Raw genomic sequence first — 13,765 nt, forward strand, 5'->3', positions numbered from 1 at the left:
GGTGTTTGATGTATTACACAACAAGGTCCTCAAAAGTATTCCAAAACCTCCTTACCATTTGCATCAGAACGTTGATCAAAGACAGATTATTGTTGTATTCTGGTCTGGATAGTGTGGGGAAAGATAGATGAATAGGCAAGGGCTTCACCTCCCTGCTTGTACTCCCCCTGCCCTAGTTCCTGATTGGCCTTCCTTATGTACCTCATCTCCATGGCCTATCCAATCCCCTCCCTATCTGCAGTTCTCTCTCACGCTCCTGCTCTTTCTCGAACTCTTTCTCACTTGCTCACTCTTCACCTCTTGCCCGATCTGTGTCTCTCGCTCGTTCCCTCCCTCTCACTCGCACTCTTGTTCTCTCTTTCTCGCTCTTGCCCTCTCACCCTTGCTCCCTCTTGCTCTCTGTCTCACTTACTCCCTTTCTCGCCCTCTCCCTGTCTCACTCTCTCTGGCTCACTCCCTCTTACTCCCTCTTACTCCCTGTCTCACTCACTCCCTCTCATTCTCGCCCTCTCACTCTTTTCCTTGCCCCTCATTCCCCCCTCGCACTCATTCAAACGTCCATCCTAAATAGGCTTTAGTTCACCTGCTCTGAACCCCCATTTTGTAGCTGCAAGTGAGATTTTGTTTTGTGCTACATTTCCACTCCGCTGAATTGCCTTGGGAGGTGTTTAAACGCAGGTTGCAGAACTGCTGTTGGTAACAACTGCATTTGATCAGGATGTGTGAGGAATGTGTTCCGGGAACCAATCAGGAGGCATCAGAATGGTCCTTGCACAGATAGCCTGAGGTGTGTGTGTGGACTGTACATAGGTGCAGTGCATGTCCTTACCTCTGGTTACCTGCTCCCAGGGCTGGCTAGAGCAATGGTAATGTGTGAAGCCGCAGGGACTCCCAAGCCCCCAGCTGCTGGGGGCACCTGTTGGGGGGAGCGTCAGCAGCCCCCCTCCAACGAGGAGCCAGCAAAGTCGGGGGAGAGTCGGGAGTCCGAGGCCGGAGGTGATCTCCCACAGATGTGGAGCAGAGCGGGTAAGATTAATCGGTGAGATTGAAGAGCTCGGAAATAGAAGGGGAGCTTTAAAATAGCCAAAATACCGCAGAGGCTGGAAACCTGAAACACAGTGGCTCAGCGGTAGATTGCTGCCTTACAGCTCCAGAGACCCGCGTTCGACCCTGACTATGGGCGCTGTCTGTACATAGTTTGTACGTTCTCCCTGTGACCGCATGGGGTTGTTCCGGGTGCTCTGGTTTCCTCCCACACTCCAAAGACGTACAGGTTTGTAGGTTAATTGGCTTCTGTAAATTGTGCCTAGTATGTAAGATTGAACTGCTGTACAGGATGATCGTTGGTTGGCGTGGACTGTTCCGCACTGTAACTCTAAACTAAACTAAACTATAAACACACTCTCCATGGTGCTGGTATCAAACCCAGATGGCACAGGTTTAAGGTGAGAGGAAGGCGTTTGAAGGTGGGTATTTTTGACACAGTGCTTGATATCTGACTCACTGCCAGAGGAGGTGATGGAGTTGTGTACAATCGCTGTGTGCAAATGACATTTAAATAGTCAATGAAATGAGCGAGGCATAGAGGACACAGAAGGACACAGAGTGTTGGAGTAACTCAGCACGTCAGGCAGCATGTCTGGAGAACATGGGTACATGCTGCCTGATCTCCTGAGTTTGTGTCCCTTTTTGATCTTAACAGAAGGGCCTGTTCCTGTTCAGTACAGCTCCCCTGCAGCTGAATAATGCAGCGTTCACCTGCAGCAAGGGTCACGTACCCTTGGCTGCAGATTCCCGTCTTTTCCTGTTCCCATTTCTGGATCGGATGGGAAATTCCTGTTTACTCAGAAACTGATTCCATGTTGGGGAGAGAGCGGGGGCAGTGGAATGAATGTGGGGGTTGATACAGGGCTGTGGGGAGAAAGCGCCGGGCATTGGGATTAGTGTGAGGATCGACACACTGCTGATTTACTCGTGCAGGTTCGTGAGATAGGTTTACTCGTGCTGTCCACGTCGAGTGGTGTGCTGTGACTGAACTTCAGAAGTGTCTCAAATTCAGTGAGGTGCTCTCACTTTCCCTCACATCCCAGACCTCCCCTCCCTCACCAGCCCCTCCCGCCACCCCCCCTCACCTTCTCCCACCACCACTCCCTCACTTTTCCCCCACCTCTTCCAACCCCACCACCACCCCTTCTGCCTCCCTCTCTCCCCTCTGCCTCCCTCTTCCCCTTCCCTGTCGTTCCACTGCCCACATTCTCTTCCCTCCCTCTTCTATCCCTCCCCTTCACTAACCTCCCCCCCCCCCCCGCTCCCTCCCCTCCTCCCCTGCTCCCCACTCCCCCACCTCTCTCACTATCTCTTCCTGCGCCATTTCCAACCTCCACTCTCACTCAGAATTGTGTGGAAGGCTCATCGGCAGGAAACGTTATCTCACTCTCGCTCCACACATGCTGCCTGCCCCACTGAGCATTTCCTGTTTTATTCCCAGCCTGCGCCACCTTGTTTAATCTGTGTGTTTCCTCCTGTTCCCAGTTCCCTGTGGTTCAGCTCACTGCCGGATGCATTTTAATACCATTGGTGCCACACTCAGTCCCTTCCTCTCCTGCACCTCCCTTCTAACCAGTCTGACCTGTCTGACTCCCTCCCCTCCCCTCCCCCATCTAACCCTTCAATGCCTGCAGTTCAAACAGTCCACTTCCTCCAGCGCTGTGTTTGTGGCTCAAGATTCCATCATCTGCAGCCTCTCTTGTCACCTGCAAAGTGTGGATCCTGCATTGCTCTGATGGACATGTAGGTGTGGAAGTTGTCACCATGAGAGCGGTGTGCTGGTCAGGCCAGCTAGACCCGTCCTATTAGAGTGAAGGCAAGGGGTTAGGTGCTGACCCGTGAATCGTCCAGAGAGACTTCTCCGGTAAGTCGTTGTGGCTGTGGTGTCTCCTGCATTTATTTACTGAATCAGAACGAGCTGTCTCCAGGCAGCTTTAGACCTCACCGCATTCGAAAGGCCGAACCTACTGCATGTCGCAATTCAGGACCTAATGCATACACGTTTGCATTCTGGGACCGGACGTGTTGCAGGCCGTGTTTTAGGACTGAGCATAATGTGTGTCTGTGTGTCAGGACTGTTTCGAAACCGAACACAGCACAGTGGCGCGATGGTAGAGTTGCTGCCTTACAGCAACACAGTCCCGGGTTCGATCCTAACTATGGGTGCTGTCTGTGCGGAGTTTGCCGGTTCTCCTTGTGACCGCGTGGGTTTTCACCGGCTTCTCCGGGTTTTCTCCCACACTCCAAAGACATACAGGTTTTGTTTGTAGGTTAATTGGCTTCGGTAAAAATTGTGAATTGTCGCTTGTGTGCAGGATAGTGTTAGTGTGGGGTGATTGCTGGTCGGCACGGACCCGGGCTGCAGGGCCTGTTTCTACACTGTATCTCTAATCTAAACTAAACTAAACACTGTGCATCTATGTTTCGGAATTAAGTGTGTCAAAAGGGTGCTGTTCGTCACCCTTTTGGGTCTGATTGTGCTGCGAGTTTGCATTTCAGCTCGAACACTCTTAATGTGTCCGTGTTTCAGGAGCGAACGTACTGTGTGTCGGTGTTTCAGGAGCTGCGTATTCATATTTCAGTAGCCTGCGCGTGCGTGTTTCAGGAGCCATTGCACTACGTGCCTGTGTGTCAGGAGCACATGCTTGGAATCGCAACGGGAATTTTAATCGGGAGCTGCGTTTTAGGGGAGCCTGGAAAAGAGTGGGAGGGAGAGGGGGTTGAGGGCCACACTGATCAGTGTGGGTGGGGAAGGCAGCTCGAGGGAAGCATTGGTGGGGGTGTGAGTGGGTCAAGAGTCAAATGGTGAACATTCTGACAAAGAATCTACGACCTGAAACGTTGACTCTGGATCTCTTCCGTGGCACAGTGGTGGAGTTACTGCCTTCCAGCGCCAGAGACCTGAGTTCGATCCTGACTACGGGTGCTGTCTGTACGGAGTTTGTACGTTCTCCCTGTGACCACGTGGGTTTCCTCCCACATTCCAAAGATGCACAGGTTTGTAGGTTAATTGGTTTCAGTTAAAAAAAAGTTACAAATTGTCCCTAGTGTATGGGATAGTGCCAGTGTACGGGATGATCACTGGTTGGCACGGATTTGGTGGAGTGAAGGGCCTGTTTCCGCACTCTATCTCTAAAGCCTAAAGAAGCAGCCTGACCTGATGAGTGTTTCTGGTACTTTATGTTTTTTTTATTCTAGATTTTTATTCAGTTCTTTTATATTTAAACCAATGTTTGATACCCGACCATGGGAAAAATAGATTCCATCTACACTATCTTGTAATTTGATACGTCTCATGTCACCCCTCAAACAGCCTCCCTCACTCCAGGGAATACAAACCCAGTCTATCTAATCTCTCCCCATAGTAAAGTCCTGCAATCCAGCCAGCTAGCATCCTGGCGATTCTCCTCTACGCTCTCTCCAGTACAACAACATCCTTCCTGCATTGTGGTGATCAGAACTGCACACAGTATTCCATATTTGGCCTTACCAGTGCTTCGTAAAGTTGAAACGTAACGTCTCACATTTATATTCCTTACCCCGATCTTCAAATGCAAGCATGCCGCACCATCTACCTGCCTCACCACTTTCAGAGAACTTCAGACTTCAACACCAAGGTCCATTAGTGACATTTAAAAGACTTCTATTTCGGCACGTGCAGGGAATGGAGGGATGTTGGTTATGTGTAAGTAGAAAAGTGATGGTCTTAGCATCATGTAGAAACATGGAACTGCAGTTACTGGTTTACAAAAAAGGGGACAAAGTGCTGAAGTAACTCAGCTCGTCAGGCAGCATCCCTGGGGATCATGGATAGGCGACGTTTCAGGTCGGGACCCTTCATCAGTCTGATGACATATGAAGGAGGCTCCCAACCTGAAATGTCACCTATCCATGTTCTCCATGGATATGGCCTGACCCGCTGAGTTCCTCCAGCACTTTGGCATCATGTATGGCACAAACATTGTGGGCCAAAGGGCCTGTTTTTGTGTTCTGTGGTTCTGTTCATCATCATTCCTCAGCACCCACCATTAATGTGCATGTTTTATCTCTATTTAACTTCCCAAAATGCAAAATCTCACACTTGTCAGGATCAACACTCAATCCAATTTTCCATCCAATCTCCATCCTGCACAAATATCACTAACTTTCATATCACTGAAACATGTGATTACAAAATATTATAATCTTATTTAATAATAGTCATAAAGGATGTTACCTGAGCTTGTGGGCTTGAGTTACAGCGAGAGGTTGGATAGGCTGGGACTTTTTTCATTGGAGCGTAGAAGACTGAGGGGTGACCTTATTGAGGTGTACAAGATCATGAGGGGCCTGGATAAAGTGAACGCTCACGGTCCTTTCTCCAGGGTAGAGGATTCTATAACTAGAGGGCAGAGGCTTAAGGTGAGAGGGGAGAGATTTATGAAGGACCTCAGGGGCAACTTTTTCATTCAGAGGGAAGTGCGTATTGAAACGAGCTGCCAGAGGAAGCTATAGAAGCCGATACAATTACAACTTTTAAAATACATTTGGACAGATACATGAACAGGAAGGGTTTATAGGGATATGTGCTAAATGCAGCCAAATGGAACTAGCCCAGTATGTCAACCTAGTCGGCATGGTGGGCTGAAGGGCTGTTTCCATGCAAGGAAAAGATGAGCAGGAAAGGTAGGGCATATGCAAAACACAAAGTGCCCAGATGAAGTCAGCAGGTCATGCAGCATCTGTGGAGCTACCCAAGCAGAATATGAGGTGCTGTGCATCCACATTGCGTGTGGACTGACAACGTTTCGGGTCGGGACTCTTCTTCAGACTGATGGAGTAGGGGGAGGTGGCTGGAAAAGAGAGGTGGGAGCAGGTCAAAGCCTGGCAAGAGATAGGTGGATACAGTTGTGGGGGGGGGGGGGGGGGCGGTGGTAGGCAAATGGGTGGAGTAAGTGACAAAGGATGAACAGGAGACAAAAGAATGTCAGGAGAGAGGAGAGAAGGTTAACGCTGGCGGGAGGGATATGAGTGGAAGGGAATCGGAGGTGGGAGAGGGGGGTTACAGGGAAATGGTGGGCTTGGAGATGGGAGATGAACGAATGGATGAGGGAAAAGGAGCATGGTGTCCCGTGTGGTGGGAGTTCATGGGTGGGATATGTGCACACTGAGGTGGGGGTGGGAGGAAACAGAGGCACCGGGTATTGCTTGGAATCGGAGAATTCAATTATCATACTGTTGGGTTGTAAACTCATTGAGGTTGGACAAAAACAGCTGGAGGAACTCAGTGGGTGTGGCAGCATCTCTGGAGTAAAGGAGTAGGTGATTCTTCAGGTTGAAATCCTTCTTTAGACCGAGAATTTCCTTCTACAGTTGTACAGTTGTGCAGGGCCCTGGTGAGACCACACCTGGAGTATTATGTGCAGTTTTGGTCTCCAAATTTGAGGAAGGACATTCTTGCCATTGAGGGAGTGCAGTGTAGGTTCACGGGGTTAATACCCGGGATGGCGGGACTGTCATATATTGAAAGAATGGAGCGACTGGGCTTGTGCACGCTGGAATTTAGAACGATGAGCGGAGATCTTATTGAAACATTTCAGATTATTAAGGAATTGGACACGCTAGAGGCAGGAAACATGTTCTCGATTTTGGAGGAGTCCAGAACCAGGGGTCACAGTTTAAGAATAAGGGGTAGGCCATTTAGAATGGAGATGAGGAAAAACTTTTTCACCCAGAAGGTTGTGGATCTGTGGAATTCTCTGCCTCAGAAGTCAAGGTAGTGGAGGCCAATTCTCTGGATGCTTTAAAGAGAGAGTTATATAGAGCTCTTATAGATAGCGGAGTCAAGGGATATGGGGAGAAGGCAGGAACGGGGTACTGATTGTGGATGATCAGCCTTGATCACAGTGAATGGCGGTGCTGGCTCGAAGGGCCGAATGGCCTATTCCTGCACCTATTGTCTATTGAATATTGAGGTGTTGTTACTCCAATTTGAGTGTGGCCTGACTGGAAATGGACGAGGCCTAGGACAGAAATGTCAATGTTGGAACGAGAAGGGGAGTTAAAAGGGTTAGCAACCAAGAGATTCAGCAGGCCTTGACAGGCCGAGCGCAAGTGTTGAGCGAAACGGTTGCCGAGTCTACCCTTGATGATGATGATGAGCACAGTCTCTGGCATGGATTCGTTGGGCCGAATGGCCTGTTTCTGCCAGGTGTTTCGAGAGGCCGTTCAATGGGCACGCTGCGCTCGGGCTAGGACGATGAGAACAGTAATGTGACCCCGCCTTCTCTCCACAGGTCACCGGTTCGAGGATGTCCCCGGGGTACGTCGGCACTTGGTCAGGAGGTGCAACAAGGGAACAGTCGTCCACGTCAGCAAGGACCAGTCCGAACTCTACCCCAAGGCCAAGAAACCCGACCGGCAGCCACACGAGGTGAGACCCCTCCCTCATGCCTTTCCCCTCACTGTCCACGCTCTCACAAACCACTCCAGAACGGGGCAGGAATCTGGAGCTAAACACAAATTGCTGAGGGAACAGTTGGTCAGGTAGCATCCGTAGAGTTTCTCCCCACCACCCCAGTCACCCTGCTGCTTTCCCCTCCTGCTTTTCACTATACCTCCATAAACGTGACAATAAACAAAACTGAACTGAACAGCTCATCTCCTGGGTACACAAAAATGGTGGAGAAACTCAGCGGGTGCAGCAGCATCTATGGAGCGAAGGAGATAGGCAACGTTTCGGCACGAAACGTTGCCTATCTCCTTCGCTCCATAGATGCTGCTGCACCCGCTGAGTTTCTCCACCATTTTTGTGTACCTTTGATTTTCCAGCATCTGCAGTTCCTTCTTAAACAGCTCATCTCCTGTCCTTGGGTCCCCCATTTCCCCTTCCTCTCTCCCCTTCCACCCACGTCCCCCCCCCCCCCCCCCCCCGGCTTTACATTCCTCTCCTCCTCGTCTCTCCTTACCTGACCGATGTCACTTACTCCACCCATCTGCCCCGATCACCTCCTCACCTGCCAGGCTTTGTGCTGCCCCCACCTCTCTTTCCCAGTGTTCTCCCCCTACTCCATCAGTCTGAAGAAGGGTAGTCTGCCCATTCCCTGCACAGATGCTGCCTGGCCCGCTGAGTTCCTCCAGCAGCTGTCAGCCGTTCCCTGGGATCGGGTGCTGTGGGTGCTCACACCATGGTCAGCATCGTAGCCAGTGGTTGTGGAGTCCCGGGGGGAGGTGATTGCTGTCTGAGACTCCTCCCAGGTGAGAAACCTGCTGCATAGTTGGTGAGGAGCAGGCAAGGGGAGGAGCACGGCTGGTCATCCCTCCCTTAACCAGGGACACTGGTCGAACTCCTCACACAGCACATCAAACCTGGAGCTTGGTTGCTGCCTGTTGGTCACCACCGGCTCTCCACTCACTCTCCGCGGGTTTAGATAAAACGGGCAGCAACTGAGGAGGAAGGATGATGCATTACCTTGTGAGTAGACCGGGGTGCGGTGAGCTTACACTCTTTGTCGGTGTCGCAGGGCTGTTCCGAGGCACCGATTAACGTCAGCGGGAACGGCAGACGGTGCCGGCAACGATCGCTGAGCCACTGTGTACAGTGACAGCCCTGTCAGTGAGCTGCCTGCACCAGGCGGGACCTGCAACCCCGACACAGTCTGTGCATGTAATGGGACTGTGTACACACCACGTTAACGCCGCTGAGAGTTAGGGAACGGGCTGTGTGTGGGGTTTTGTGTTCGATTCACTGGCCATGGGTCGCAGTGTTCCGACTTCAAAAGCTTAACTTGGTTACGGGTGCATAAGAGATTCACCAGGAGTTACCTGGGCTTGCAGGCTTGAGTTACAGGAGGAGGTTGGATAGGCTGGGACTTTTTTCTTTGGAGCGTAAGAGGCAGAGGGGTGACCTTATGGAGGTATGCAAGATCATGAGGGGCCTGGATAAAGCTCACGCTCACAGTCTTTTTCCCAGGGTAAAGGATTCTAAAACTAGAGGGCACAGGCTTAAGGGGAGAGGGGAGAGATATAAGAGGGACCTTGGGGGCAACTTTTTCACTCGGAGGGCAGTCGGTCTCTGGAACGAGCTGCCAGAGGGAGCTATAGAAGCGGATACAATCATTTGGACAGATAGATTGATGGAAAGGGTTTAATGGGATTTGGGCCAAACAGAGGCAAATGGGACGAGCCCAGTACGCCAACTTGGTCAGCATGGACAAGATGGCTGAAGGGCCTGATTCCGTGCTGTACTGCTCTACGACTCTATGACTCTGCTGAGAACTTTTATTTATTCATTCTCACCCAGTGGACAGCACAGGCAATTATTGTCCATCCTTGTTGCCCTATCCCCAGGAGTCACATAAATATGTGTAGATCTGGTCACCCCAGTGCCAAGTGTGGATGCTTTGGAGAAGGTGTGGAAGTGTTTTTTTTTTTAAGAATGCTGCCTGCATGGGAGGCTGTTAGTTATTAGAATAGTTTAGACAAACTTGGATTGTTTTTCCTTGGACACCAGAGGTTGAGTGAGGGGAGACCTGTTAGAAGTGTATACAATTGTGTGAGGCATTGATAAGGTGGGCAGTTAGAATCTTTTTCCCAGGGTGAAAATATAAAAGACTAGAGAGCATAACTTTGAGGTGAGAGGGGCAAAGTAATAGAAATGTGCATGGCAAGTGTTTTACACAGAGGGTGGCGAGTGCCTAGAACTCATTGCCAGGGGTGGTGGTGGAGGCAGATATGATAGTGATGGTTGAGGCTTTCATGTAGAAACATTGAAATGGAGGGATATGGATCGCGTGCGGGTAATGGAGATTAGTTTAACTTTGCATCATGTTCAGCACAGACATTGTGGGCCGAAGGGCCTCATCCCGTGCTGTACTGTTCTATGTTCTAACAGGGAGGATGGTAAAGCTCCTCCCCTGAATGAGTGAACATGATGGGTCTTTACTACAATCTACTGCGGTGTGTCACTGTCATATCGGCTTGTTTTGTATAAATATGGATTTATTTAACTGTTTGAACTTAAAAATCCAAGTTGTCGTAATGAGTTTCAAACTCCTGTCTTTGGGGAGTATGCTGGCTGCTGGTCTGGTAACCTAGCCAAAGTACAGTGGAAATATAAACATAGTGGTTATCTGATTCAGCACGGAGTATCTACTGGAGCCACTAAGTCATACGGGATACAGGTCACCTAGAGAAATGGGCAGAGAAATGGCAGATGGAGTTTAACTCAAGCAAGTGTGAGGTGTACTTTGGGTGATCAAATATAAAAGGAAGGTATATGGTATATGGCAAGATCCTTAACAGCACTGATGTACAGAGGGATCTTGGGATCCGAGTCCATAGCTCCCTGAAAATGGCTACAGTGGCAAAGAAGACATTTGATATGCTTGCCTTATCTTGTGGATAAGATTCTGGGAGTCAGATTGCAGCTTTACAGCCATATTTCAATGGTTCTTTATTATCACATATACGCACTGCACTGCACATTGACATTCTTGCACCCATCACCATATTCTTGCACCCATCACCATATTCTTGCACCCATCACCATATATTGGCGCCATGCACAAAAGAAAAAGAAAAAGTCCAAAGCATTTGGAGTATTGTGTACAGTTTTCTGACAGAGGGTAGTGAGTTCCTGGACAGATACTATAGTGGCGTTTAATAGGCACATGGATAGGCAGGGAATAGAGGTATATGAATCATGTACAGTCAGAGGAGATCAGTTTAATCAGGCATCATGTTCGGAACAGCCAATGTGGGCTGAAGGGCCTGTTCCTGTGCTGTACTTTTTAATGTTCTATGTAACCTATGGATCTAGGACAGGAGCATTAATTTGAGCATCCGTTGTTGTTGCCTCTCAGTTGTAAATGGAGGATGGGTGCACAGGATCTGTGAGTAGTTAACAGGGTAGGAGTTGAATTGTATTGTAGACACGAGCAACTGCAGGTGCTGGAATCTGGAGCAAAACACAAAGTGCTGGAGTGACTCAGCGGGTCAGGAGGTGGAGGGGAGCTGTGGTACTTACCGAGTCGTGGAGTCGTACAGCACAGAAACAGGCCCTTTGGCCAAACTTGCCCATGCCAACCAAGATGCCCAGTCTAAACCAGTCCCACTTGCCCACATTTAGGAACCTTGTGATCCTTTTTTCTTGTTGACGGGGTGGGTTTTGGGGTGCGGTCGTGGTCGCGGGGTGTAACCGGCTCTCGCTGTCCTTTGTCCAGGTGTTCGTTGAACTGAACGAGCTGACGATGGACAAGAACCATGAGATGCAGTGGAAGGAGACGGCCCGCTGGATCAAGTTTGAGGAGGACGTGGAAGAGGAGACGGACCGGTGGGGAAAGCCGCACGTGGCCTCACTCAGCTTCCGAAGCTTGTTGGAGCTCAGGAAGACTTTAGCACACGGTAACCACCAGGGTTTGCTCGGTTAATGGACTCGTGAAGCACCCAAGACAAACTACGACAGATGGCACAATGGGCTAAGTGTTCGGCTGGCAACCGGAAGGTAGCCGGTTCGAATCCCGCTTGGAGTGCATACTGTCGTTGTGTCCTTGGGCAAGACACTTCACCCACCTTTGCCTGTGTGTGAATGTGTGTGAGTGATTGGTGGTGGTCGGAGGGGCCGTAGGCGCAGATTGGCAGCCACGCTTCCGTCAGTCTGCCCCAGGGCAGCTGTGGCTACAGAAGTAGCTTACCACCACCGAGTGTGACTGAGGAGTGAATGAATAATGCGATGTAAAGCGCCTTGAGTATTAGAAAGGCGCTATATAAATCCCATCCATTATTATTCATTATTATTACTTGTCCCACCCCGCTCGTTCCTCCTCCTCCCTCCCGTCCAGCCGAAGATACAGAAGCTTGAAAGAGCTTCCCACAAGACTCGGGAATATCTTTCCCTCTGTTGCCATCCTTCCATAAGCTAGGGTACTGTCCGATTCACCTCTACCCTATTGTGGACATTGGTCTATGCAACTGATGTGTTACAATGCTGAGAACTATATTCTGCACTCTGTATCTCCCCCTGTGGTCTATATCTGGATCCAGATGCCGGAGGAAGCTGTAGAAGCAGATGTGATTAACCACTTTTAAAAGACATTTGGACGGATAAATGCATAGGAAAGGTTTAGAGCAGGGGTAATTAGCTGTAATCTAATAAGGCCGCATCCAAGAAACTTCAATTAGATATACTTCAAAATGTACATTATTTTGTTAAAATAGCCCTCATGACTTACTAATGTTTTAATTGTGGCCATCAGTCAGGGAGGATTATTTCGTTGAATCTTCTTTTACTCTTTGGTATTTTAAATACGTTCATTTTAAGATTAAAACAAAAATAATAAAAGATGAACAAAAACATATTAATAAAAATAAAAGGATTTGTTCTACAAAATTTGGATTCATTCAAAAGGCCACATTTAATGGCCTAGAAGGCCGTATGCAGCCTTAAGGCCGCAGGTTCCCCACCCCTGGTTTAGAGGGATATGGGCCAGTATGCTAACTTGATTGACAAGGAGAATTTGGGCTGAAGTGCCTGATTCCATGGTTAATGACGGACCAACTCTGCACTTTGAGTATCACCTGGTCAGAATAGTGAATATCATGAGTGTACCTGCCTCAACTAGCTCCTCTGCCAGCTCGTTTGTGTGCAAGCCAGTCAAATCACACTTTACATGAATACAATCAAGCCACACACAAATACAGCAGGTAGTACAAGGAGAAAAATGCCAGAATGTAGAATATAATGTTACAGCATTATAGTGTTACAGTTACAAAGAAAGTGCAGATACAAAAACTGCACCTTCTGCAAATGAAGTAGGTTGGAAGATCAGGACTACACCTGACTTAGAACCATTAACTAGTCTGATAACAGCGGGGGAAAAAAGCTGTTCCTGAATCTGGTGGTATGTGCTTTCAAGCTTTTGTATCTCTTTGCCTGTCAGGAGAGAGGAGATGAGGGAATGACCACTGTTTGAATGGTCCTTGATTTTGTTGGCCGCTTTCCAGAAGCATCGTGGTGTAGATGGAGTCGACGGTGGGAAGCCTTGGGCAGAGCTGTTGTCAAACCAAGCTGAAGAAGGGTCCCAACCAAAAACGTCGCCTATCTATGCCCTCCACAGGTGCAGCCTGACCTGTTGAGTTCCACCAGCACTTTGTTTTGGTCATGGTTGAGCGTCTGCAGTTCCTTGTGCCTCTGTGATGCATCCCGATGGGATGCCCAGCGTCTATCCGCAAACATAATTGTCAGAGGGAGCAGGGAGAGTCTACGTGGATGGAAGGCACATGTCCCATCAGCTGCCTCTCTGTCCACCAGGCAACAAGGCGACACTGTGGCGCAGCCTGACAGCACCAGAGACCCCGAGTTCCATCCTGTCTATGAGTGCTGCCTGTACAGAGATTGTTCGTTCTCCCTATAATCTGGGCGCTCCTCTTTATCCCCGCATCCCAAAGGCATGTGGGTTTGTAGGTTAATTGGCCTCTATAATTTGCCCCTCATTGTAGAACATAGAACTAGTGTATGGGTTTCCGTTTAATTTTAGTTCAGCGTGGAATGATCACATTGAATGGCGGTGCTGGCTCGAAGGGCCGAATGGCCAACTCCTGCGTCTATTGTCTATTGAAATAGGCCCTTTGGCCCACCGTGTCCACGCCAACCAGCCATTTCCATTACACTAGTTCTATCCTACCCACTAGGGACAATTTTACAGAAGCCAATTAACCTACAAACCTGCACGTCTTTGGA

At 49.3% G+C, this 13,765-nt stretch overlaps 1 protein-coding gene across 5 annotated transcripts in view; it reads left to right on the forward strand.

Moving 5' to 3' along the window:
- The window catches only part of slc4a2 (solute carrier family 4 member 2), a 203,860-nt gene that overhangs the window by 162,480 nt on the left and 27,615 nt on the right, over positions 1-13,765 (forward strand). For all 5 annotated transcript variants that reach the window (XM_033020207.1, XM_033020211.1, XM_033020208.1 and 2 more), the window contains 2 exons: positions 7,323-7,459; positions 11,250-11,430. In XM_033020207.1, coding sequence (XP_032876098.1) covers positions 7,323-7,459; positions 11,250-11,430 — 318 coding nt within the window. The remainder of the gene's footprint in view (positions 1-7,322; positions 7,460-11,249; positions 11,431-13,765) is intronic.

Source organism: Amblyraja radiata, chromosome 4 (assembly GCF_010909765.2).
Source record: "Amblyraja radiata isolate CabotCenter1 chromosome 4, sAmbRad1.1.pri, whole genome shotgun sequence".
Taxonomy (NCBI): Eukaryota; Metazoa; Chordata; class Chondrichthyes; order Rajiformes; family Rajidae; genus Amblyraja; species Amblyraja radiata.